Below are 27,501 nucleotides of genomic sequence, written 5' to 3'. Positions count from 1 at the left end.
GTTGCCTTTTTTATTTCTTATGTGTAGTATTGCTGGAATTCCCAAGGTTCAGATTTAACTTATATATAACTTATACATAATGAAATACTTAACAGGTATTTCATTGCCATTTGAAATCCTACATTTAAACTGTGACTTTTCTACCTCTAATTTTCTGACTCACTTGGATTGTCCTCCCCTACATACTTAAAGACTTCTGAAAAACAGGGCTAGAAAATACTCATTCATGTACCTGAATAAAAAAAACTGCTTTCCTTTTCATTTAAATTGCTTAAGTGGTCAATACTGTAAAAATGCAATCAGTCTTAATTTTTTACAGATTAGCTTCTAGTCACTAATTTTTTTTCTTTACACTGCATTCATATGCTTGTTCTCATGGTGACTTCCATGCTTTTCTATTAAACTAGACTGAAGTACATAGCACCAGTTGAGCATAAGTAAGTCCATAAGACAATTTCGAAATACTAAAATTTTTTCTGAATATAACACTCTCCTACCTAAGTGGCCTCTCAGCCATGGTGGGACTGAGTTTGCACTGGAAGTTGCTTGGCGTCTTGTTAAGTTTGGCCAAGACAGCCCCGTCCACCAAACCCTGGCAATCCAATGGCTCTTTCTGGTCAGGGCAAACCCGAGTTCTCTCTCTAGATCTGATGTGTCCACACATGGCACACACAGTGCAGGTGAATGGCTGGACAGGGCTGTATTACACGAGGCTTCCCAGTCATGCTTACAGCTCCTCCAGTGTCACCTCACCCAGAACTGTACAGGCACTTGCTGAGCTCCTGCAATTCACTGAAAACCTGTCTTTGAAACAGTGAGTGAGCTCTCCACTTACTGAATGGCTTAGCCTCTACCCTACACAACAGCGCCATGAGGTTTTTTTGTTCATTTTCCAGAAGATCCAAAGATTGTTACGCACTCTTAAGTAATATTTATGAATGTGGGCTGGTGCTACCTACATGACTGAGATTCAAAAGGCTGTTAACAAGGATAGTTTTATAAATTAAACAGAAGCACAGTTGAACTAATGTAACAGAAGTATTAGTGGAAGAAAGAGTAAGATAAAAATTACTTCTAACCGTGAAACTTCCATATTCACTGAAATCCCTTTGCCCCCAATACACCACCATCTTAGAAGATGGATTTTAGACACATGATGCTGACTCTAGTTTAAATTTCCCAAACTGAAAGTGAGGAAGAAATTATGTTTTATTCCAACACCTGCAGCTTATGATCTGCTGCCTAAAATGGCTTCATGAAGGAAACTTGCTTTTGAAGCTCCCAGAGGTCCTCTGTCCATCAATGCAGAAACAGTGTAAAGAGATACAGAAGAGTTTGGATCAGTTGGATGGATCATCTTCTCATGGCTTTTGTGGTCAGATTTCTAAGAGCAGTGGTGAAAAGCACGCTGGTATAGGAACCTAACTTTTATATGTACAGCTGACTCTGTGACAGCAAGAGACTATGCAAAAGAGGGTCGACTTTCTGGGAAATATGCATCTTAATAGACCCTGTCATGCAAACTTGTCTCTCCTCATAGAAGTGGAGCTGCAGCAGAGTGATGAAACTGAATGTCTAATGCTGTGGTTTTTATTTCCAAGAATTTGTAAGTATTTTCAACCTCAATAGAGTGGATGAAGCATTCAAGTTTTACACACACCAAAAGCAGTCACAGAAGCCAATTTCTACTACATTGAGCTCGAGGGGATCACAATGCTTCCAGGGAAACAGTTGATTCAATAAATTAGACGCATTAAAGTTTCTGAAAGGTTACATACAATATTTCAATTTTAGGAGTGTGAGGAAACTTATAATCAAGGTATTCTCAATTTCATAGTTATCAGTTTGGCAACTGATAACTTATCCACTTTCTAAACCCACACACAACTCCCCAGGTCCTCGAAATGTAGTAAATTCCTACTTAATTTGAACAGTTGTAGTACACCATAGTTGTAGGCATGTGTAGCACTATACCTGATGAGAAACTTGTTTAAACATGTCTTAAAATGGCTCTTTGTGGTCCCTTTGCAAACACGTGTTTCTTCTTCCCAACACCCCCCACAGCAACTGTTATCTCCCATGCAGGAGTGTCCTGGGAAAGGTATCCTGAGGTGTCCCATTGGTCCTTTGTTTAACCCCTTCCTATTGGCTGTTGACCCTTTACCTGATGGTTTTTTCTGTGTGACCCTGAACTCGTGATTGGTTCCCCTTTGACCCTCCTAAAAGCTTTATAAACCCCTTCCCAACAATAAACTCTCTCTGGCCTCCTCTCCACGCCCGGTGTGCTGTCTCTGTGCCTGCCATGGAGCCACGTGGGTGGTGGGGGGAGGGGAGGGCACCTCTCCCCTCCAGGCTCGGGGCCTGAAAAACCCTGTTTCTGGGGTCCCCCTTCCCCGTCCCACAAGACGTCGGAAATGGTTCTTCAGACGGAGAAGGAACTAGAGCTGGGCTCCCCCACGTCGAGGATGGGGAAAGGGAAACCCATATCTGGTGCCCACCGTGTGAGGAAACGAATCTTGCTGAACTCTTCTATGAAGATAGGTGGATTCCTAAAGCACAGATGCGATATCTGTGTTCCCCGGCGCCCCGAAGTCTCCCCCATCCCCCTCAATTCGCCGTAATTGGGCCACGTGGTGAGGCCACGATTGTTTGAACTCTTCTGTGAAGATAAAAGCAATCCCAAGCACAGGCTGGGGCGACGTCTGTGTCAACGGCGAACCGGGTCTAAGCGGCAAAAGATATCAGCAGGCTTGCATCACCACAAGAGAGGAGCCTGATCTGAGTATCTTCAACCTTCCTGAGGACATTCAGGTAGGAGCAGGCCCGGCATATCCCCTTTTAAGGAAACTTCGGCATACTCCCTAAACCTCTCCCCCTGTAAACCTGTAACTACAAGAAGCGTGCATGCCTCTTTAAGAGAGAAAAAGCAAGCTTAAAGAACATATGTAATTCCATCTGCAAGTCATCTAATAAGACTGCTTGCTAACCTGAAAGATAGTTACCACGCCAGCATGGCGAAAAAAGGGTTAAAGCTGCTCGAAACAGCTCCGCAGCAATCCCCCTGCGCGGCCCCGCGCCGCCCGCCGTGCCGCTCGCGCCGCCCGGCCCCGCGCCGCAGCCCCGACATCAGCTGCCTCTCCCCGCGCCGCCCGGCCCCGGGCCGGGGCCCCGCCGCGCCGCGGCTCCGGGGAAGCCCCGACATCGGCCGGCCCCGCTCCTGCCTCGCTGCTGCAGCTCCCGCCGAGCCGCCCGGGGCGCACCCCGCCCCACAACAGATCGGACCGGACACCCGCGGTGCCGCTGCCCCGCCGAGACCCCGACGCTGCTGGCGGCCCCGGCCCCCGCCGATCCCGCCTGCACCGTGCTCCTGCTGCACACAGCAACCCCCCGTCCCGCCATGCGGCCGCAGCAGCCACCGCCGCAACCCCTCCGGACGCCAAGACTGCCTCCGAGAAACAGAAGAAAACAACCATTTGGACTCTAATGAAACTAAAATTAACAGCAATAAGTAGTTTGTTTGGTTCTGCAGTAAATTGAAAGTTTGTGCCAGTGAAAAACTTGTTTCATCAATAAAACCATTTTTAAATTCTGTTTTATAGGGACACCCTCAGACACTAAGAGAATAGGGTAAATTTAAAATCCATATATCAATAAAAGACATATTCATCTTTAGAGAATAAATAAGGTTGGGATGTAGCACTATACCTGATGAGAAACTTGTTTAAACATGTCTTAAAATGGCTCTTTGTGGTCCCTTTGCAAACACGTGTTTCTTCTTCCCAACACCCCCCACAGCAACTGTTATCTCCCATGCAGGAGTGTCCTGGGAAAGGTGTCCCGAGGTGTCCCATTGGTCCTTTGTTAAACCCTTTCCTATTGGCTGTTAACCCCTTACCTGATGGTTTTTTCTGTGTGACCCTGAACTCGTGATTGGTTCCCCTTTGACCCTCCTAAAAGCCTTATAAACCCCTTCCCAACAATAAACTCTCTCTTGCCTCCTCTCCACGCCCGGTGTGCTGTCTCTGTGCCTGCCATGGAGCCACGTGGGTGCTGGGGGGAGGGGAGGGCACCTCTCCCCTCCAGGCTCGGGGCCTGAAAAACCCTGTTTCTGGGGTCCCCCTTCCCCGTCCCACAAGACGTCGGAAATGGTTCTTCAGACGGAGAAGGAACTAGAGCTGGGCTCCCCCACGCCGAGGATGGGGAAAGGGAAACCCATAGGCATGTTCTCTCTTCTTATGACAAAATAACACAGCTTACTGTTTAGAGAGTAATGGAAATAATTACTTGTCGTATGTATGCCTAAGATTATTATCTTATCTCCATTTTATTACTTGGTTTGTATGACAACTTCGATATTTTCCTTGCAATACTTCTGACAGGTCTGTTACATCTTGCCTACCTGTTATTTTTATGAAATTATTAAGATTACACAGATGGAAAATAAAGTTATAAATACCCGAAGCATATCTGAAATATCATATAGATATGCCCTATGGCAGAATCATGCATGTTCATCTATGTCCAACAGAATTTTTGTGTAATTACTCTTAGCAATCCATACCTGACTGAGGTTCCATCACTTCTCTGTGTAGGATACTTTAGATACTCACAGTTAGAAAGCTTCCCTAACCTCTAATGAAATCCTAGTTTTTTATTGTCTCTCATGATGACAATACAGAATATTTGATCATTCCTTCTACCTACGAACAGCTTTTTTGAAGAAGAAAAACTGTTACTGTGTTTTTTCCTTCTCTTTTTTCTAGTCTAGACAAATCCAATTCCTTCAGTCCTTCCCCAAGGAAAATATTTATTAAATCGCTTATCATTCCTCTTGTTCACCTCCAGGGCAATATACAGAGCATGACAGAAAAGGAGTTTAACAAGGGTTTAGAGAAATGTTGATTAGTAATTTTCAACAAAATACAACAGCCTGATCAAATACCACCAGAACTGCAAAAGACAATGATGTTTCAGAACAGGCTTCCAGGGCTTGTTCTCAGCACAGTCACTTGTACCTATACTGAATAACAACAACAACAAAAACCAAACCTAAACAAAAAAATGAAAACACAGCATTATTGCCTGTTTGCAGCGCTCCTTTCTTTTGTGACACAATGTGCTTTCTGCATTTCTTCACCAGAAGAGACTAGTGCTTCAGCAGTCAGGGAAGGTTCACATGGAACTCAATATCCAAAATATTAAAGGCTCCACAATACAGTAAGGTCAGTGACGTACCTGAGAGATACTGCATTAGGTCCATAGATCTCTCTCACAGCTGTCAAATCAGCCTCCAGCTGTGGGTGCTTGTGAAGTTCTCCATCATAGCTAACCTATTGGGGAAAGAAAAATATCTTGGGAGTTCTTATTTATTTCATTACTGGCATGTATCTAGGTTCCTGAAAGTTCCCCCTGCAAAATATATTGCATTAAGATTCCTTAATGCCATGCTCAGAAAAGACACAGTGTTGATTAGCTGAAGCACTGAGGCCATCTATTCTGCTAAGTAATGAGATTTTTCAAGCAGGCACCTCTGCCTTGAAAAGTTTTGAGGGTTCTGCTGTTTGTGGAGTCTCATCTATCTGTCCTATTCTGTCCCACAGTTTGTTCTGGGACATTTCTGTATTTCAAAAATGTTAAGCAGGATAAGAACCAAATCTCCCCAGTCCTATCATTCCAGTCCAACCACTACAGGACAAAGGTTTGCTCACTCTTTCTTGTTGTCTCACTCTCACATACACTAGGTGTAACGAAACACCTATTTAGACACCAACACCTCCACTCCTTTTTTTTTTTTCAAACTCTACATGGAAAATGGAAAAAGTTATGTTTGTGCTTACAATATCAAGCAAAACTTGTGAGCTGGCTTGGTTGGAACATATGAAGTAAAAATAATTAATATCCTCCTCTCCTACAAAATCAAAAATACCTCGTTAGGCACATAACTATCTATTAAAAATATGTCCATTATTACCTTCTTCTCAAGAAATATAATCCTGATTGTGCGATCCTAAATCTACTTCTTTATAACTATTAGAATGACAGTAATTCCAGAGAAGTCAATGAACTCCCTAGATTTGGACAAATTCAAAAATGAGTGCAGGATTTGCTCTGTACCTTTGACAAATTCAGAGAGCAAAGCGCTAGAGTTTAATTTATCCCTTTAGACATACACATATCTATATCCTTATAGACGAATTCCTGCAGACAATTCTTGCTATTGCAAAGCTGCATCCAACTGCACTATTGCTTCTTCCATTTGTACATCCCAATCTGTAGAAAACCAGTGCTGTGACACTTTGAGCTCTGATATTTAGAGATGTGCGTTTCAATCTAATTAAATTTCAATAGTTTTAAAATAATAATCAGATGATCACTTTTTTACATGTGAAAACGAGTAAAGAATAATTTGATTAGACTTTTCAAATATAAAGCATGGAATTCATCAGCATACCATAGGCATGTATTTATCAGAGGTATCAATGATATTCATATCAGAAGGTTTATAAAATATCCTTCCTTAGTTTGGGTAGGCATGTTAGAACAATTTTCCAAGTAGAAGAGCATGGGAAGAAAACCTTGTAATTTTTTTTCACTTTAAGTAGGGGGAAACCAATCCTTTTAACATGCTCATTACTCAAAGAAGAATTCTTTAAAGATGCATAAATAATTGCTGTCCTGCTTCCAAAGACAGCACAGCAATCATTTCACAAATCACAGCTGGGGTGCACTTGCCAACTTTGTTGGTCCTAAACAAGATTTTTAAATCGGTCTTATGCATCAATAACAGTAAATCCAAAAGGAATACTATGCAGAACACTGAACTGCTCAACATAATGCTTTTTGTTATCTATTTTCTGATGCTAAGAGGCTATGAACTCAAAAAGGAAACAAAGTAGTGTTCTGGCATATTTTAAGACCACAGTATGGTACTTTTCACTCCTGAATTAGTGCCACAGACGCTGATGTACGCTGAGGAGACTGTCAGAGTTTTGTATTTCTGCATTTTCAGGTATGTCCTGTAACTGAAGAACAACAGGGAGGCAGAGAGAGAGCCAAAGGCAGTAGTATTACTGTTTTCATCTCTCGTTCTCATTTGCAAATGTAGAATATAGAGATTCAAAGCAAGAATTAACAAAGAGTTGCAGAGAAAGTGAATATAAAGGCTAAAAAATATGGTAACTTTGCTCTGACTGAAAGATCTCTGTCTAGAAAGTCTCAGTTTTTAATATAAAACCTTATTCAGATTATTTTGCCCCACATAATGAAAAAACGTTGCTTTTTAAAAGGAGATAAGTGATTTACAAATGTAAATCCCTTGCAAAATCAATAGGTCTTAGGCCATTGAACCACTTAGCTACTTTAAAGTATTTATCCATTAAATACTTAGGGAGGATTACAAGCAGGTGCCTAGGAAGTGAATACAAACAATTTACAAGCAAAAGGTTGCTCTTTTCACTGCCCATCAAATGCCATTTCCCATCTTCCATGGTCCTTGTTTAATCGTCAGCAGCTCTCATGTCTTTCAAGCTGTAACCATTCAGAAATGCTAAGAATTAAGCCCTCCATCTTTCCCAACTGTACTGCACACAACTACACTGGCAACTCTTCTCACTAGTTGCTAAAGTCACTATTTTTGTCCCCTTTCTCTGTGGACACAGCACACACTTGTCTCAAATGAAGGAGCTTGCCTTGCTTGTTCCCCACACATACAGTCAACTCTTTTGTCTTTCCAATACACCTGGTGCTCACTTAACATCTTACAAACACTGTTTGAAAAAGGATTGTTCCTTTTATCTTTTGAGGGACTTTCTTCATTACCTGATTTGCTATTTATTTTCTGAGCCCTCAGTATTTTCTTCAGTTCTACAGGTCTTCTTTAGAATTTTGTCTCTTTGACCATGAAATTTTAAATTCAAAATTTCCTCTTTTTTTCTTGTTAAATACACTTTCTGTGTGATGCTTCCCCCCACCCCTTGTTCTCCATATTTTGTGCTTTGGATATTCTATACTCAAGACATTAACAATCATCTAATATTTTATTTTTATTGCAGACCTAATTTTTTTTTTGCCGGTTACAATTCCTTCAGTTAAATGTATTACCTTAAAAAGAAGACAACGCAATATAATGCAGTTTCGACTTTAATATAAAGCAACTAAATTCTAACTAGTCTTGCCTATTACACAGCTCTTTTACACCTTGCAAAATGATGTACTGCTTGCTCGCTGTGTTCATATCTCATAGGCAGTGTTAATATTTATTCATTCATTTGGGCACTGGCAGGCATCCTTTACCAAATCTATTAGCTGTGGTTCAAGAAACAAGCACTCCCAGCTGTTTTCTGCCTTTTCCTTCACCTTGAGGTTACTGCCCTTTCTTCAGAGCTGAAAAATGAAGCCAGCACACACAACTCATCACTACAGGGCAAGATCAGAAGCTTTTTCCTCTCAGGCAGATTAAAATAAGACATTGCTCTTTGCACTGAATTATGTGCATGGTCCTCCCCAGCACTTGCCAGCATGGGGCTGTAGGAGTCAGCAGCTGAAGGGAGGCAATTCCTGCAGTCGTTTCTAAAGCGAACATGAGTCAATACCCCATGTTAATTCTGACACTGAAAATACATTTTTTTCAGTTCCACTTTCAATATAACTTTTAATAGCTTTTCAGGGGCATGCCTTTTTTTTTTTTAACTGTAAAGAACCTTGACACGTATTTTGTGTTCAAATCCCACCGCACTGTTGGCTCTGCAAGAGAAGAGGCTCAGCGATGTCCTGCTCATCAGCATCCCACGCTCTCTGCACCGACCCACCCTGCTGGCACTGCTGGCATGCTCCTGCAGCCTTGGCTCTGCATCCAGGGCACGGATGGCTTCAGACTCAAGGCTAAGGCAGCGACAACTTTCATAACCAGCTACAGTAATTTGTTAAAATGTTCATCGAAATAAACAGTTCTAATAACATTACGTGAGGAATGATTCCTTGGGGAAACATTTAGGCTAAAAAATAAGAAATCTGCATGAAGAGCCTAGCAGTGTAAAGCACATTGTGAAAGGAAAAGGTATGAAAAGATTTTATTTCCCAACACATAAGAGAATGTAATAATTAATTTTGCGGGGGGAACAAGAAGGAAAGACATAGAGCAGTACTTTAATCCAAAATATGCTGCATTTTTCAAGGTGAATGTTACCGTAGAGCTCAGAAGAACTGCCTAGACCAAAACTGTTTTGTAATAACCATTTTTACCATTAAAATGCAGGGGTCTTGACTTCAAAAAATGGCAGTTCTCCAGAAGGAAACAGATTTGGATCCAGCTGGCCTTCCCAGCCAGATTTGTATCAATAATGGGATAAGCTGTTTCCTGGAAGTAAGCAACTAGCTTCTATTTTCAAGCTTCTTGGAGAATATTTGCTTTTTCCATTCTAACAGCTTTGCAGATGTAAACAATGTAATCTTATTTTGAATTTGAGATAAAGTATAACATAATATTTTTGCTACAAAACACTACATACATATATACTCATGGCACTTTACCCATAACATAATGAAATATCATAAATTTTTAATGGAAAAACCAAAAGAACTTTCAAATACTACTTTTTTTGAAAATCGTGCAAAGTTCTCTGCATTACCTGCCCTCCATAATAAAATTCCTCAGAATCATTATCTCCTTCAGAGTCTTCTTCAACTGTGCTGTTGTGCCGTGACTCCTTAATGAAAAAGGAAAGTTAACAATGATAAAAGTAATATGCTGATCTTGCATTTATAGCTCTAAATATAACTACAAGAATTACTTTTTTACAAGTAAGCTCATAGCATCCTTTCTTAAGAGATCTTTAATTATAATTTTTCCAGGGGCTGATTTTAAGAATAGTGAAATATGAGAGAAAACAAGCACCTAATACAGGGTATATGAAAACACCTGAATATATGTTGGAGCAATAATTCTTGTCTGGCCACAGAGACAATGTGGTATTTTAAAGAACTGGATAATTCAGCAGACTATGCAAACTATACTTCACTCTGTGCTTTTGCTAAACAAAGCATAACTTACCCACCAAGACTGGTTCTGGACTTAGTTCTTTTGCTGTTTCAGCAACCTAGCAATTTTATTTTACTTTAGTCTTGTAAATGAACTCAAACACTTTAAGGAAATAATTCGATTCCAAACACAGAATATCTAACATTTCCTTCTGTGAAAAACTGACACACCATTGGCTAATTACTCTTTTTAACAGAAAGTCCATGCTGATGCCAGAAAAGGTCAAACTTAATTTTCTGACTAGCTGTGCTCTGAGACAGTGAAAAGTTAAGGATTAGAAAGTCATATGCTTACCTAAGTAAAACCTGCTCTAAATAAGCTGCCCTGTGAATAATTGCATCAAGTAAACAGAACTGATCATGGTACAGACTGCAACTCAGCATGAGATGAAATGTTATATTCTGTTTCCCAAGAATGGAACCTTTTCTTATAATTATGCAATTGCTTGAGATATTAATTCTTGTTTCCCACAATGCATACATTATTTCTATGACCTATGCTGACTAGGAACCCCTAAAGACCACCTGTTAAAATTGCAATTCTTCACTTTAATCTGAACATGATGTACCAGCTGCTTCCTTTTTATTTATGTCCTGCACAGAACTGCTGTAATGGAACAGAAATCAGACGTATGAATCAAATAACAGACATTACCCCTAAATTCCATAGTCATGAATGTCAAAATATACCCATATCAACAATTTCTATGGTCAGACATCGTAATCCCATTTCCCTATCTCTGCCTCTATTCACTGTATGTATATATACAGTGTAAAAATTGTATTTTGACCAATCTTGTTGCAATTTTGTACAACTAGATATAAAAATAATTTCTGCTTCTACTTCTCTGAAAAGAAATAAAATTGCTTTATTCTTCTTTGTTTTAGAACAACCTTAGCTCAAAGGGAAATCTGTTTTAGAACAGGACTCAACTGAACAAAAATTCCAAACTCTCACATTAGAACAGTGAAAAACTAATCATATCTTAACCAAACCTTCAACTGCGTAGCCAACAGAAATGGTCAGTATTAGAGACTTTCTATAAAGGGTTTTTATTTTCAGTACTTTCACATTTAAATACCTTGTTCAATTAAAAACAAAATAAAAGCTCAAATCCTGTCCCACAGAAGCTAACTATATCTCAGGCTTTTAATCAAATGGGTGAATTCTTCCCATACTCGAATTTTTCCCATGTTCACAGAGCACTGAATACAATGATGAGCCAGTAGAAGCAAAGTATTTTCAATGCAGTTTTTTACACCAAATCAGGTTTCATTTACTAAAAAAAACTAACAATGAATACAGCATCTAGACATGGTTATCCTCCCCTTCCAAGGTCAAATACAGATCATAGCCTTAAACGCAGTCGTCAAGAAACAGCATCCATCTTATCAAAGGAAATCTTAACTCAAGCACCTGAGTTCCTGACAATGCTTGAAGTAGGAGCCTATGTGGTACTTTCTTTGAGCCCATAACAATGTCAAGCCTTGCAGACTTCACATTAGTGCCACTGCTTTCTTAATGTCTCAGTGAGACTGGTCAGGGAGTGATTAGCACCAGGTACAGCATAAATACAACCATGACTGGAAGACGTTAATACTCAAGACCTTAATACTTATGGTGAGGAGAGTCAAGCAGAGGTCTAGAGCTTCCAGTGGGACTGCTGCAGGCTGCATGAAGAAGCAGTGAGCTAAATAATTGGGATGTGGTCTTATGTGCAAGAGCAGGCTAAAAGGTAATGTGATCACAATCTACTTCTCCAGGAGAGCTGTATTTTTAGGGTAGATAGGGTCTACACCACTGTCAAACAAAAAAATGAGATCAACGTCAAAACCACATTTCCTAGGACAGGAGGAGAATTTCTATCACAATTAAGTGAATCGCTGGTTCATCCATACATGAAACATGCTCAGGTTTTAAAATGTGTAAACATGTACAGATTGCATAAGCACACTTTGATAGGAAGTCTGTGGTAACCATTCATATTTTATTATTTACTGCTGTTTCTTAAAATAATTTCTGTAAAAATATGCATACAAGAAATACATACCTCTCCATTCTCCCTCTGTAACTTTGATTTTATGGATAAGCAATAGTTGACATCACTGTTTTTTCTTATTAATTCTTTAAAAAAAAAGAAAATAGGGAATATGTGAAAAAATGTGAAATAATTTTGCATAAGCAGACTTGGAACTCTTAGTTGCAGTAGGAGAGCAAATAAGGAACAAAAAGTTACAGATATGAAATGTATCAAAGAGTTTACAATGCAACAGTCTAAAATTAGGAAGCCCCTACCTCCCATGTTTTTAAATGTGAATTGAAACTCCCAGGAGATCTGTTTTAGCCAATTTGTGATTTACAATTTAGCATCATTTATTAATTTTGTATAATTTATAAAAGAATGAAAAATCAAAACCCCTCATGAAACTTAAATCAGATCATCTTCCATATAAAACATGGAGTTTCACTCTATTTTAAATGATGGGTTTCATTTCTTTTCAAATTAAAGAAGTATTTGCAAGTAAAATTAATTTCAAACTTCTGACTATAATACCAAGATTTTGTTTGTGTGCCACTGTACCCACTTCAATAAAATTACTCTTGATTTACATCTGTAAAAATGAGATCAGAGACAGGTGATCAGAGATCATACTGATCTTCCAGTGGAATTCAAAGTAATTCTGTGTTATGCAAAAAAAAGCCCTACAGACTCACAATAGTAATAATAAAAAAATTACAAAGTCAAGTGTCCTTATCTGAAGAACTGCCAGAATTAAGACTGTCTGTGCAGTTTCTTCAGTAACCTGAAACAATCTGAGAACTTATCTGCTAAAATATAAAATGTCTCTGTGGAATATGCACAAACCTTTATTATATACAGTATAAATGCCTATATGCCTGACAAGCATACCTTTCTGTGTATCAAATAGTTTTTAAAAATAAGGAAATAATTTAAAATGAGAGGTTTCCAAAATCATTCGGAAAAAATATATCGTTTTGCTATAGTCTAATTTAATGAAACAGCTGAACCATTTTGTTTGAAACTTCCTGAAATAATTCACCAGAGGCAATGGTAGTTACAGACTATTTCATCTACAATGGTGAAGATTTAGTGAAGTTTTAAGCATGTGAACACAAAACCTTTTAATTGAGAAGTATTAAGCACCTCCAACTATTCAAGGGGAATTTCTCTAGCACAGGCTGCAAGACATTAAAAGAATAAAATACATTTGCCTACACAAATGTGGTGACCCTTAAAGGAGGTATTTTAATTTCTTCTGTTCCAAAAGTAGGACAATTTACTATGGCAAGACTGTGAGAAAATAGCAAACTGTACAGCTGTACGCATTAACACATCTCCCTTTAAGTGTGGACTTGTCTTTCCTCACAAAGTATGAACTTGATAAAACTATCCAGACATAAGATTACCTGTAGCAATTTGATGGAAAATTACTGGAATTGGTTCTGTTGTGACTAACACATCTTCATCGTTATCAGAACTGGAAACATAAGTGTTATCTATGAAAGAAAAACATTTTGCATGGTGAAGTCCCATTGTGCTCTGCCAACCCTTTCCCATGTTTCTTGTCCCACCCTTGTACCACAAGGAACCACTTTGAAGATGGTTAGGGGAGCTAAACACTATCTTCCTGGTGCGTTTGGCTTTTTTCTTACAAGATTGTTAACAAAAAGAAAGGATGGAAGACTCAGACCCAACCTTTATAAAGCAAACCCCTGGAATTCAATGTCATGGCTTTTATGACTCACACCTAGCGGTGCTCTGAACCAAACCACAAGGCTTACTGTGGCCAACCTTTTCCAAAATTAATACTTGTTCTCTGTTTTTTTGCTATGCCTGATACTAAAACTCAAGCTAGATCTGCTGTGCAGAGCGAAGGCTGCACTGAGAGCTGGGTATTAACAGCCAATTATGCAAAATACCCATGCCTCATTTTGTCTAGTCACACAAAGGTTGTTTGAAGTGTCTTCTAATCAGTGGATAACCTTTCCTGTGCCTGATTCAGGAAAAAAAAAGTCATCCCACTTAACAAAAACATTAGGTATGGATATGAATATGATAAGTCTATTCCAAATTTTCTTAAAAAATATAAGGATTAGGCTGAGGGTTGTGTTCTGTTTGGGTTTTTTGGTTTGGTTGCTTTTTTTGCTTTCCAACCAAACGTTTACCAACAACAAACAAGAAGCAGCAAGATTTTGTGTACTATCTGCACAAGCTAATTTTGCATGTATTGCTGAACCGCCGATGACAGTAATGGTATTTTGTTTTCTAATGATCTGGGCTGAATTGAAACTTGTGCTCTAGAGCAGAAAGGCTGACAATTAAGACAATACAGATAAAGAGACAAATAAAAGAACTGAAAGAAGGACTTATCTATTACAATTCTGAACAACCCAGTTCCACATCAGCAAAGTTCATGAACTCACAAGTAATTTCAAACATACTGCTGCAACCTCAAAGCCTTTGACCCAGGTGCTTCCAGTAAAATGTTAAAGACATTAAAATTAATTGAGAGGAAAATTCAGTAATATCATCCTTTGTATCACAGCAGTTCTTAGTCACCTTTATCAAGAGGGAGCCTGGGCTGCCAGCCATTCCTTGCACTGTGTGCCACACTGCCTGGGCAGAACAGCAGCCACACTGCCACACAAAAATGGGTCCTGGGGTTTTCCTGGACACCTGGGAAACAGCCTTTCTACCACGTTCACATGTATCTGCCGAGTCTGACACTGTCCTGCACCTTTGCCTGCTTCCACTCCTATGCTGTCCCATGAGGGCACTGTGAGTGATCTGTGGTTGGCTCAACACACACAGACTGTGTGCAGGCAGTGCTGCAGGAGGCCAACATCGATTCCTAGGTGCTCCAGTGGGCACAGCAACCTGCTCCATCAGCTGAGTTGGTGTCTGCTCAGCTGCACGCTGGGCACAGGGACATGTTTTAGAGCCACGGCATCATGCAAATTAAGTGGGGTCCCTTTTTCAGCATTCACTCCTTCTCCTACTTTTGTCTGCCCCAGGAGAGGCATTGAGCTATGCCTCCAGGACAGCTGCATCTTACACTCTCCAAAAAGACCTGTCTTGCCTCTATTTGCATACTCCACCTTGTTGTCATCATTTCAGTGTCAGCCTCACCATGCTGGATAGTTTTTGGGCATAAACAACATAGGCCCATCCCTTTCCAGGCTGGAGAGTGCAAGTTACTGCTATAGAGTCTAATGAGCTGGGATAAGTGAGGACACCATTTGGCTCTAGATATATCTAACACCATATATAAGGATGGGAGAAAGGAAATCCTTGTGCTACAGCTTATTGCTGTACAAAAAACCTAGGAAAAGCAGTATGTTCTGTAATGAATACACATACATATATGGAAAAAAAGACTGCTTAGTAATAGGTTTTATAGATTTTTATTATTTTTTTATGTCCATTGTCATTCTTTCTCGGCAGCTGGATAATGATTTTCACTGCCAAGTTGGCGGTTTTTTTCCTTTTCTATTTGGCAGTTATTAGGGGTTTTTTTTATCTTCCATCAATCTGATGAAACTTGAAATTAAGATATTGGCTTTGGTTTGTTTTCTTCAACATCCAGTTCCTAACACACTACACTCAGGAACACCTCTCCTCTTAAGAGGAGGATCTAGTACCTGGACCTAGTGGAGGGATGCAGCAAACTACTTGCTGCCAAACTGGTTCTCTCCGTCTCTGCTGCAGTCTAATGATATCTAAGAAAAGAATGTTTCTGCTAACAGGTATGTAACCCACAAATCAGTGGGATAAAAGACTACAGCAGTTCTACAAGTTTATGTCAGCCAACACAAATAATTCTGAACATATATTCATTAGCAAAATGCTTGCTGCTGTAAAAGCTCTCACAGGAGTCATGATATTCTCATATTAATAAGACTTTAGTCTACTCATTGATGTTATATTCTGTAAGTGCTACTTAGGAGTATTATTTTCAACAGTTGTGCCAATGTTACAAGAAAATTGTTACAGAGGTATTTTGTTGGAATTGTTATTACCTGCCACTAAACTTTTCAGTTCTATTTTCACAATTTCAGCAATGGATATGTAACTTTCAGACATTACTGTCTCAGCACTATTCCTGTTAAGTTTGCAGTGTGCCTTTGTAAGTACATTTTTAGCTTTCATTCACAATTATGAAACTTTCAAACACTTTCCGCTATTTAAAGTTGTCATGTCACATTACAGTTTCCATAGGCACAATTTAATGCTCAGCTGTTTGCATTTGATGCTTTATGAAGTAATTCAGCAACAGCTACACACAGTTATCAGTACCAAGGTGGTGATGCTGCATACACAACAGCAATGCAGACAGTGCATTGCATATGCATATTACTCATATCACTCAAAGCTCTTCTTACTTCTGGTGGTATCACTTTAGCTGAATCAACATCATTTGTACAGTGACTTCATGACTTTTATTTTCATATATGTATTGCATGCATTAGCAATTTATCTGATGATCAACTATGACAGCCTTGTCCTGGATTTACAAATTCAATCCACTCTGTATTACACACTCTTAAACTACACAGGATACAAGTCTGGTATAGCTATGCGATAATGGACTTAAACCTTGGACTATAAATTTTTATTGATGAGCACATGCTGCTCTGAACTCTATCAACTAGCAGCAGCACTTGAAGAACACCTTCCAGTTGAGGAGGACAACAGGACACAGCTTCCCAGACTTGACACCATCGCACCCTGACATGTCCCTGAAACATCCCTTAAAACACATGCCAGAGAAGAGAGCCATGGTCAGCAGTAATGTTAAGCTAGAAATTTAGAACAAAGACAGGAGACAAAGAATCTGGTTCACCAAGTCAAAATAAGTATTTTATGATCAAAGTCGTAAAATGGCAAAAAGTTATTAGCATTCCTAACGAACCTCTTCATCATGAAGCACACATACATCCTGCAAAACCTTGAGACGTGAATGAAATCAGGTCTCCCAAAGCCTTGAAGGGTTGGGTTTTAATTTATAGACGTGCAGGTTTACTCTGTGCTCCAAGCTAGCTCTAGTGTGAAACGTTCAAATGCTGTCTGCCTTTAAAATATAATGGGTGATGGCAGAGAATATTCATCAGGTTTTAAGGCAAACAAAGTCACTTAGGCTTGTAGGCCATTGGGACATGCTGCAAATAACACTCAAAAGGGAAATTTGAGATCTGTCAGACAGAAGTGTTTGCCAGGAAATGAGATCTCATATGCTGTGGGAGTAACTGCTGCTAGTTCAGTGCTCCAGCTTGCCATTTAGTTAGGGGTTCCCAGAGGTAAAATTTTGTGATGTTTAGTAGAAGAAACTGTTAATAACACATGGTGAAGATTTTTTCCAACCATTTTTCTCTCCATTCATTGTCAGCCCAATGGAGTAATCAGTAAATCAATTTATGACTGTGCATTTTTTGAATCTCACTTTCTCCCCTTTCTACATATTGAATAGACTAATATTAGTATAATTTTTCTTTCTAGTTTTTATTGGTTAAAAAATATATCTAATAAAGGTGGTTAGCAGTCTTTCACATAATCCATTGTTTTTAGCACCACTGTTGATTTTTTTATACATATGCTTCAAACACTGGTGTTTTGATCAGACATAGTCTGCTGCTCATCAGTGAAGAAGATCATAGTCATACTTCTTTAGAGCTTCTAAAAGAAACAAGAAATATTTCTTTGAGGAAAAAGTACAAAGATGTTATGGACAAAGATCAAAAAAGTACAGAGGGTTTAATATTCATGGTACTTACACTATTCAACAACCACAGGTGCATAGTGTGGTGCAACCCGACAGTACTACCACGTACTATTAATTGCACAGCACATGTCATCCCTGATTCCCTCTTCTGTTTCTGCCAGCCTGTGCTGCCTGAAGTACCTGTGCAGTCTCTTTGTGAAGGAAATTGGGGAAATAAGCTTCCTTAAAACTAGCTTTTGCTACTACCTGGTTGTCTTTCCTAAGAATAATTCCCCTTGTTGAGACTGGTCGCATGGTCACACAAATGCTTTTGCCAACCCAGCTTTGCAAAGTAACATTACCGAAGGTCCTTGCATGGATTCTTGGCTCCAACTAACCCTGAGAGGCATCAATGCACAGTTCACAGGCTTATCTTGGAGAACATGAGTAGTCTCATCAAGGTCTAATGCAGAAGTTCTTTGCTGGCCCTGCGCCAGGCTGCTCAGATTCTTGAAGATCAAGCTTTATCTACCATGCCGAAGAGAGGCAGGGCACCTTCTCACTCCTATCACTGCTGGCTCCAGACACGGAAAGCATTACAAGCCTCAGTCTCTCTAAAGTTGTGAACCTGTGTTCTCACCCTGACCCATCTGATAAATAATGCCTGAAAAGGAGAAATGACTGTGACAATATTCTAACTAATGGAAAATTATTAGCATAAGATGCAGCTGGAAGACATTAATACCCTTTCAGATATTTCCATCTGAATATAGCAAATTGTGGTAACATATATACATGTCTCATGTACAAGAATGTTGCACTGTACCTGGGTAATCCTCAGAGACATGCACTGAATAGGATACACTGTAAAAAGAAAAGAAAAAGAAACGACAACAAAATTAGAAACAACAACATTAACTGCTGGCATAACATTTTTTCCTGCTCCTGTATTATTTTATGCCTATTTATAGGTTCTCGACAGTTTCCAGAACAGAAGGTAAGAGCTACTTTCATGGCTTCCGAAGTGCTCAGCTGAAAATAAAGAGCATCATTGTGAAAGTTTACTTCACTAAACTGGCACACCCTGATTTCAACCTTCTTAAAAGGAGTATCAAAGCGGTACTAAGTTCCCTTTACAGTAACATTTCACAATATCTGTACGTATGATTAAAAAACTGACTCTTTGAACACCAAAACTAGTAAAGCCCAGTTTTCCCTGCACCTGGCTTTTGGGTTTGACTCAAGACTCAGCAGGAAGCCTTTCTCATTGTCTGAGGCACCTTTGTACATTCCTGTGAGTCTCAGCAAAGGTTCTGGATAGCTTGGTCTCCATTCTCTTATGAAAATTCCACATTTTATGTCATATCTGTACCTTTGGGTCAAGCTGCATTCAAATCAAATTTGAAAGAACCACAGTCACACTAAAGGGTAGCTTCACTACGTGGATTACCCGAATCAACCGCATCAGAAAAGAGTCACTCAAACACACCATCCTGATCCTCCAGCTGAGTCCACGTCTGTTTTCCCTACCACCCAAGGAGACCTTCACTAAACTCGCTTCTGAGAGTAGGACAAATAGGCTGCTCAGTTATCTAACTACCCATCAAGTCTTTCTGGTTTTAAGTGTGCATCTTCATTTTTGCATTAAACACATTCAACTCTGCACCACATTGAAAGCTTTCTGTTGCATAATTCATGCTATTTCCAATTCTAAATCCTATAAATTGTGTCAACTTACTCATATAAATAATACATAGTACAGGTTCATGTCTGTAGTGAGTTAAGCAGACAAAGGCAGGATGGCACAGTCCTCTTACTAAATTTTGGTGTCTCTTGTACTTGATGAAAAAATGCTGAAAATTGGTTCAGGGGATCTTTCTAAGGGACACGAATACAACTTCCATGTAGACAAGAAACTGAAGCCGGGTATGATTTTTAACTTTTCTCTCTCATAGGCTTGTGTTAAATGAGCTCCACTTTCACAGTCCAGTGACTGTAAGAGGCAATCAATATGAAAAAGTAGGTCCCTCCCACTTGCTTCCGTTAATTCTATTAACACACAACTCTGTCACTTGTTTTTGCATGTTATCTATTCTAGATTATTTTATGTATTGTTTGATTAAGAGGCAAAGATGCCTGTTTCTTCAACATCTGCAAATGTTCACATAAATTGAAGCAGAAGGGGTGTTTATTACAGCTGAGCACAGACTTCGTCACACGACTCTTGACAGTCTCTGTCAAGCCAGTTAAAATCTCATCATTGTACACATTCAACATTTTATTATTTTTTCTCTTTTAATTATTTTTTTAGACATTTGGAATAGGCAGCATGTGTATCCCCTCATCTTGGAGTATTTTCCCTAAGGACTGGATTATTTAAATCTAATTAATCTGTCATGGTGTAAAATATCCCTATTTTAAATGGGGAAATATTCCAAAATAAGGAAATGTTTGATCTCACTGTGGTCACATAAGGAGAATTTTGCTCTGTGGTGTAGAAAAACAACCAAAAAAAAAATCCACCCCAGGCTGTCAACTGAGGGCCTGTTCTCATCAAAACCCATGTTCTAGATGTTGCCTTTGTTATCATGACTTCTTCCTTCCACTACCGAGGCAGCAACTTCTGTGGTAATGCTAAATGGAAACTAGTAACCAAAAAATATACTGTACATCTTGTGAGATGGAATAAATAAAAAGGTTCGTGAAAACGCAAGTCAGAAATAGTCTCAAACCAGACCCTGTGGGTACTATTCAAATCCAAGGTCTGATCCAGTACCCAGTAAATCCAGTAGGAAGAATAAATGGCTTGAGCACCAAAGAGAGGTGGTGGTGCTTTGCTTGGGCTTGTCATCTTGTGTTACTTATGTGTGGACTATGGAAGCAAAAAGCGGAAATAAAACTAATGAACAAAACAAAACTTGGATTTGTGTCTCAGCTCACCTCTGTGATTGTCACATATGATCACACTTGGGCACATTTTTCTGCATTCAGGATAAACTGCTTCCTACTGACTGTGCACATGATTTGCCAGAGAACAAGATATTACAAGGCTATTAAAGGTCTCTTAAGGGACTCCTGTCTTGTAGCCACCCAGGCATTCTCTCACTGACTTCAATGAGATTTAGAGCCCAGACAGAAACACAGGACTGTGATGGTTTACAGCACCTTAACGTGCACAGACTTCAGTAAAGATGCAGAAGTTCAACACCTCTCAGTGTTAAATCCTCTCAAATCCAGAGAAAGCCTTTACTGAAGCAGTTTTCTCATTTAAGTACTCAGAAATGCAACTGGAATTAATTTAGGCCTGGCCCTCACATAGAAGTACAACATGATTGTTCCACTGAGAGATGTGTTTTTTCCCCTCTGGCAATGCAGTTCCTCTGTACAACCTTATTGCAGTTATTAAATACAGCTTATAGCACTATAATTTATTTCCATTCCCATAAACACATTCTAACCATCACCATTGCTCGTTCAGTTATATTGCTTTAGCTACACGAACACAGCTAAACTTTTGAGTGTAAACAAAGCCTTGATGATGGTGCTATTCCTGTTTTATCAGCCCAGACCCACTGCAGAAGACATTCTGCAGTACGTATGTTGCTCGACCCGCAAGCTCAGAACAAGTTTCATACCAGAAATGGCCTAGTAAAATTTTTCTTATTTAACAAACAGTAAAGCACCATGTGAGAAATTAGTGGGAACTGTCAAGTTTCACTGCTTATGTGTTTTTAATGTAAATTTCTTATTGCTTGAAATAATATTAACATCCACAGCCTTGGCTTAGTAACACTTTTAATCACAGGGGTCTAACTGTAAGCATTTTCCAATGTGTTTTAACCATATCTGTTCCTTCTTCAGAAAGATTATTCTGCAATGGTTCATCTCCACTGGAGAAATAATTCATCAGCTAGATAGGGATGCACCATGTAATTGCTATTTTTCACATTAATCTGTCACAAATGAATATGAAAAAGTAGATTCGCCTGCATTTGACATTACTATAATTTATGAAAGCTAGTTAAGAAGAAGTGGAGAGTCCAAAGAGATTATACTACCAGACAGAATGTTACTCCCAAATTGCATCTCTAGGGCAAAGAAAAATATCTGTGAAAACTGAAAAAGACAGCAAAGCAAAAGATACTTTGATAAAGCACATTCATAAAAAGGAAAAGAACCAGCTTCACCTCCTTACATCAATTTGGAAGACTGCTTCCTGAGCTTTGAACTGCAGTTTTACCTATCATGATACAACCTAGGATCAAACATGCATCCTAAAGCCACAACAGTAATGCTGTAGCTTGGATGTAGCTTTCCATCAACTCTGTGTTATCTCAGCTCTATACCACTGATGCTTCAGAGCTTTTTTTGGATTTTTTAACTTTTACGGATTTAGATATAGTTTCTCTCTAGGAAAGAAATCCTTTAAGCTGAATTTCCAGCTGTTTTGCACAGCAGGAACAGTGTGAAGCATCTGGCACAAATCTAAGATTTATGCCTATGTAATAGTTATAACAATTCAACCAGCTCTGTTGCACGGCAACAACTGACTTACTGCCTTATCAAGTGTGGAAACTGTGATCTAGTTTCTATTCCAGTATTGTCTCTAGTAGAGCTAGAGCTCCATGTCCTAATGCAAGCTTGCAAACTTGCTGAAGAAAGGAAATAAGATTTTTTGTCATGTGGAGTCTTACAGTAGTCTAACACCAATCCGTAACAGGATACCAAAAAAGAGTAAATAGGATTTCCTTAATCTTAATGCATCTGGAGCTACAGAATTCAGAAGATGTTATTTTTTGTTTACAATATTCCAAAATCTCAGATCTAACCCATTCAAGACGGTGAGATGAAAAAAATATTACTGAAACTTCCATACAAAAAATAAAATTATATTGGTTACGACTTTGGACTAAAGGGCCTTTTTAATGACCTACATAATACTTCTGAAAGTACAATACAACCTAGAAACTATCTTTTCATTCTCTTCTAGTGAAGCAGTGAAAAGGAATAAAGTCCAGTTGAGGAGATGCAACTGAAATTGCATTCTTTTACAAGTTTCTAGCTATCAGCTCCCAAAATTCATACTCATCTTCAGTATCTACACATAACATGCCACAGTAGATTAACATTTCACGAATGTCCACTAATTATACAGAAAATGTTTCCATTCCCATCTTCAAGCCTTTGTTTTCTTATCTTTGAAAATGCTCTCAAATTCTTCAGTGGATTCCTATTATTGCCACAGCCTTTAGCCTCCTCTTCTACTTCAATAAGATCACCATTTGATCCTGAAACCAGACCATTCATATTGCTTTACTTTTGACCAGCCTTCTTCTTCAAACAAAATTGCTTCCAAAAAAGCATTCCACCATGAACACAAGCCACTATCTTTCCTACTAACTATTCTGAGATCCAGTTTGAAATTTAATAGCTTGACAATAAATCCCATCACAAATACAGGGCGGAAATTATGATTTTTACAATGCATATTGTGAGATTCCACCCAAACAAAACTTTCATACTGCATTTCTGAAATAGCTGACCTTTGAACAAGGGCCTTCAGAATTTATAGGAAATGAAGGCATTTAGGCATTGGCCAGATGAAAAACTAGGTGCACTATCTACACAAAAAAATTGGATTACTTAACAAAAACAAACAAACAAAAAACACTTGTTTTTTTTAATTGACTTTATGTGAATTAGATCATGTAAATTAGAGAATTACAATTCAAAACTAATATTTAAACACACTTCAAAAGGCTTCACTGTCAAGTCTTTCTTCTATATTGTATATAGATTACATGCATGCAAATAACAGCAGAAGAGACTCAGCAGTCATTAGTAGCAATTTTCTATAGCAAAAAGATATCTTCTGTTTAACGGACACCACCAAAAGACTAGTCTTATAAAAAGTCACAGCCTGGAGACAACCATTTCATTCTATGTTGAAAACAGGACAAACAAAATAACAGCAATTGAAAAATAAGCAAAAATTACTCCTGTGTTACTTATAGGCAGGACAAAGAAACTTAAATCAAACTCCCCATTTGGTGTTCAAATGCCACAGCTCTGAGTGAATGATAAATGTTAGGGTTTTGACACTGTATGAAGAAATGAAATAACTACTTCATCACTTAGTTTATACGACTGCTGTGCCATGAAACACTTCATTACATTTCAGTGGAGCTCTTAAAAAACCAATACAATTACACTACAGAAAAAATAATCTTGCTTTTCCACTCCAGAGCTTTTGAAGGATTCCATCCCACCCAGCACATATCAAATGAGGAAATGCTCCACCGAAGTTCATATTCAGAAACATACACAGAACTATGGCAGTATTCTGAATTTTCCTATCTTATAGATTTTGTTCTGACCCTAAACCACACTTCTGTTATTTCTGGAAACAAGTACTTCATCCTTTCCTAAAAATTTCAATACGTATTCCAAAGGGTGCAAATTTTGGTGAGCACTATTTTCTTTTTTTATTTTAAATATTTGCAGCTTGCTACTGTACTGGATTGCGAACCATTTCATATCTTACTATTTTCTGGATTCTTGATTAAAACAATCCGATGGATTTCTAAACAGCTTTTCAAGTACCCTTTCAAATGCTTTGAATGTGCATGTCTGCATCTCAGCAATTTCTTTTTAGATATACAGGCCATTTCAAATGTCCATCTGAAACACCTTAGCTCAATGAGTTTCTGTAATCCTTGTTATCTGACAACTGATGACCCAGCATCAGTCACAGCTATTTTTTGCTTCTAGAGTCAGATATTTGCAAAGAATTGAAATATATGCACATGCCCCTTTGACCATACATCAAAAGTCTCCATTATGCACCAGGAATTACATAAAAAAGAGTAACAAGTGACTCTGAGTAATCTTTTCCTCTGGAGGTTGGAGAATGTGCGTGTGTGATGACATACGAAAAGTCCCAGGCACATTCACTGATGACAGATTAGAACTATTCCAAAGAGCAGTGTCAGTGCGTCAAAAATGGCACTGCTTTCGTTTCTTGACATAACCTAGGGGTACATAAGCACTGAATCAAAATTACTATAGTTTGCATTTGTCACTAAGAATAATTGAACTACTGGTCCTCTCATGCAACCAATGTGCATCTGAATCAAATGGAGAATGTTACTGTTATCGGCACTTCGGCTGAAGGCCTGGTGTCCACAGAGACTCCGTCCAACCCCCACAGAGGGAGAAGGAGGAGAGAAAGGGGGGGAAAGAAAAAAACTTGCAAAACCGAGGCTGCTAAGAAAGGCGGTTTTATATTTACACAGAGAAAAAAACAAACTATAAGCACTATACACACAGGGGAAACTAACAATAAAGACTACTTCCCCACAAAAGGTGTTTTCCTCCTCCGAAAACAGCCGTCTATCCCGTTCAACCATCACAGAAGAGAAGAAGGAAGTTGTTTCTTTCTTGTCTATATCTGAGCTGATGTAACATCGTATGGAATACCTTACTGGTAAAATATATATCAGGTGACGTATCCTAGTTTCATTTCCCTCCCAAGGAGGGTTACAAACCCACTACAATCTCCACCCCTTATTCCATACCATTTTACATCACACTCATATCCCATATTCGCCTATATCCTGCACTTATACAGGTCTTGTCTTCTACAGCTGTCTTATCGCTGAGCACCAGCATCAGCTTAGTTCGAGTCTTTCTCATCTGGCGACTTATTTCCTGCAACATACAACTCAGAATATGAACTAGTTTTTTTCCCAAGGTTAAAACTCCTTGAGGCATACACTGGGTTTCTCCATCTTCTCTCATTATCCACCAAGTATATCCTTGTCCTTGAGCAAAGACAATCCCATGAATGGGTTTGCCTTTGTTCGAGGGAAGGTTAACCCAAACTGCTTTACCTAACATATCTCTCAAGTGAATTACTGGGACTTTGTCTCCATCCACAGTGTGAAGGCACTCTGATTGGGCAGGGCCGGCTCGATTGATGGAGCCTCTAGTGTTGACCAGTCATGTAGCCTTTGCCGGGTGCTGATGGCAATTCTTGAAAGTCCCCTCACCCAATGCCTTCAGAGTAGTTTTCAACAGTCCATTACACCACTCAACTTTTCCAGTGGCTGGTGTGTGATATGGGATGTGATATACTCACTCAATGCCATGTTCCCTTGCTCAAGTAGTAACTAAACTGTTTTTGAAACAAGTCCCATTGTCTGACTCAATTCGCTCTGGGGTGGCATGCTGGATATCACTTGCTTTTCAAGACCCAGAATGGTATTTTGGGCAGTTGCTTGAGGCACTGGATAAGTCTCTAACCATCCAGTGGTTGTTTCCACCATGGTGAGCACATAGCATTTACCTTGGTGAGTCTGTGGCAGTGTGATATAGTCAGTCTGCCAAGCCTCCCCATATCTCTACTTATCCCAACGTCCACCATACCACAGGGATTTCACTCTCTTTGCTTGTTTAATGGCAGTGCACGTCTCACAATCATGGATAACCTGGGAGATAGTGTCCATGGTTAGATCCACCCCTCGGTCTTGCATCCATCTATAGGTGGCATCTCTGTCTTGACAGCCTGAAGCATCATGGGCCCACTGAGCTAGGAACAACTCTCCCTTGTGCTGCCAGTCCAGATCTACCTGTGACACCTTGACTCGTGGAGCTTGGTCTGCTTGTTTGTTGTTGTGATGTTCCTCATTAGCTTGATTTTCGGGTGCATGGGCATCTATATAGTGGACTCTCACAGCCAGCTTCTCAACTCGAGTGGCAATGTCTTGTCACAGATCAGCAGCCCAGATGGGTTTTCCTCTACACTTCCAATTAGTCTTCTTCCATCAATCCAGCCACTCCCACAGAGCACTGGCTATCATTCACGAGTCAGTATAGACGTAAAGCCTTGGCCATCCTTCTTTTTCGGCAGTGTCCAAGGCCAATTGAACAGCATTGAGTTCCATGAATTGACTCGATTCACCTTCTCGTTCAGTAGCTTCTGCCACTTGTCGGGTGGGACTTCAGACAGCTGCTTTCCACTTCCAGTTCTTCCCTACAATACGGCAAGAACCATCAGTAAAGAGGGCATAATGTGTTTCTCCTTTGGGTAACTGATTGTATGGTGGAGCTTCCTCAGCCCGATCCACTTCTTCTTCTTCTTCCTCATCTGCCAGACTGAAGTTTCCACCTTCAAGCCAATTTATTATAATCTCTAGAATTCCAGGGTGATTCGGGTTTCCGATTTGGGCATGCTGCATAATCAAAGCAACCCACTTACTCCATGTAGCATCAGTGGCATGATGTGTAGAGGGCACTTCTCCCTTGAACATTCAGCTCAGCATTGGTAGTCGGGGTGCCAGGAGAAGCTGTGTTTCTGTGCCAATCACTTCTGAAGCTGCTTGTATTCCTTCATAAGGCACTAGGATTTCCTTCTCCATGGGAGTGTAGTTGGTTTCAGATCCTCTGTAGCTTTGGCTCCATAAACCAAGTGATCGGCCTTGGGTCTCACCAGGCACCTTTTGCCAGAGGCTCCAGGAGGGACCATTATCCCTGGCTGCAGAATAAAGTACATTTTTCACGTTTGGTTCTGTCCTGACTGGTCCAAGGGCCACGGTGTGTGCAGTCTCCTGCTTAATCTGTTTAAAGGTTTGCTGTTGTTCAGGAGCCCATTGGAAATCATTCTTCTTATGGGTCACTGAGTAAAGAGGGCTCACAATTTGGCTGTACTCAGGAATATGCATTCTCCAAAAACCTATGGCCCTT

The 27,501-nt window shown here is 39.5% G+C and overlaps 1 protein-coding gene across 1 annotated transcript in view; it reads right to left on the bottom strand.

Annotated features, from left to right (window-relative positions):
- PARP8 (poly(ADP-ribose) polymerase family member 8) overlaps positions 1-27,501 on the bottom strand; it is a 127,263-nt gene that overhangs the window by 43,454 nt on the left and 56,308 nt on the right. The window contains exons 3-7 of the mRNA XM_027745666.2: positions 18,584-18,621; positions 13,466-13,555; positions 12,087-12,160; positions 9,627-9,704; positions 5,236-5,330 (exon numbers count right to left, since the gene is read on the bottom strand). Of these exons, the coding sequence (XP_027601467.1) occupies positions 5,236-5,330; positions 9,627-9,704; positions 12,087-12,160; positions 13,466-13,555; positions 18,584-18,621 (375 nt within the window). The remainder of the gene's footprint in view (positions 1-5,235; positions 5,331-9,626; positions 9,705-12,086; positions 12,161-13,465; positions 13,556-18,583; positions 18,622-27,501) is intronic.

Source organism: Pipra filicauda, unplaced genomic scaffold, assembly GCF_003945595.2.
Source record: "Pipra filicauda isolate LSUMZ 115617 unplaced genomic scaffold, ASM394559v2 scaffold81_size6448238_pilon, whole genome shotgun sequence".
Classification (NCBI taxonomy): domain Eukaryota; kingdom Metazoa; phylum Chordata; class Aves; order Passeriformes; family Pipridae; genus Pipra; species Pipra filicauda.
Note: the sequence above shows the minus strand (reverse complement) of the source record. Positions and strands in the feature narration are given on the sequence as shown.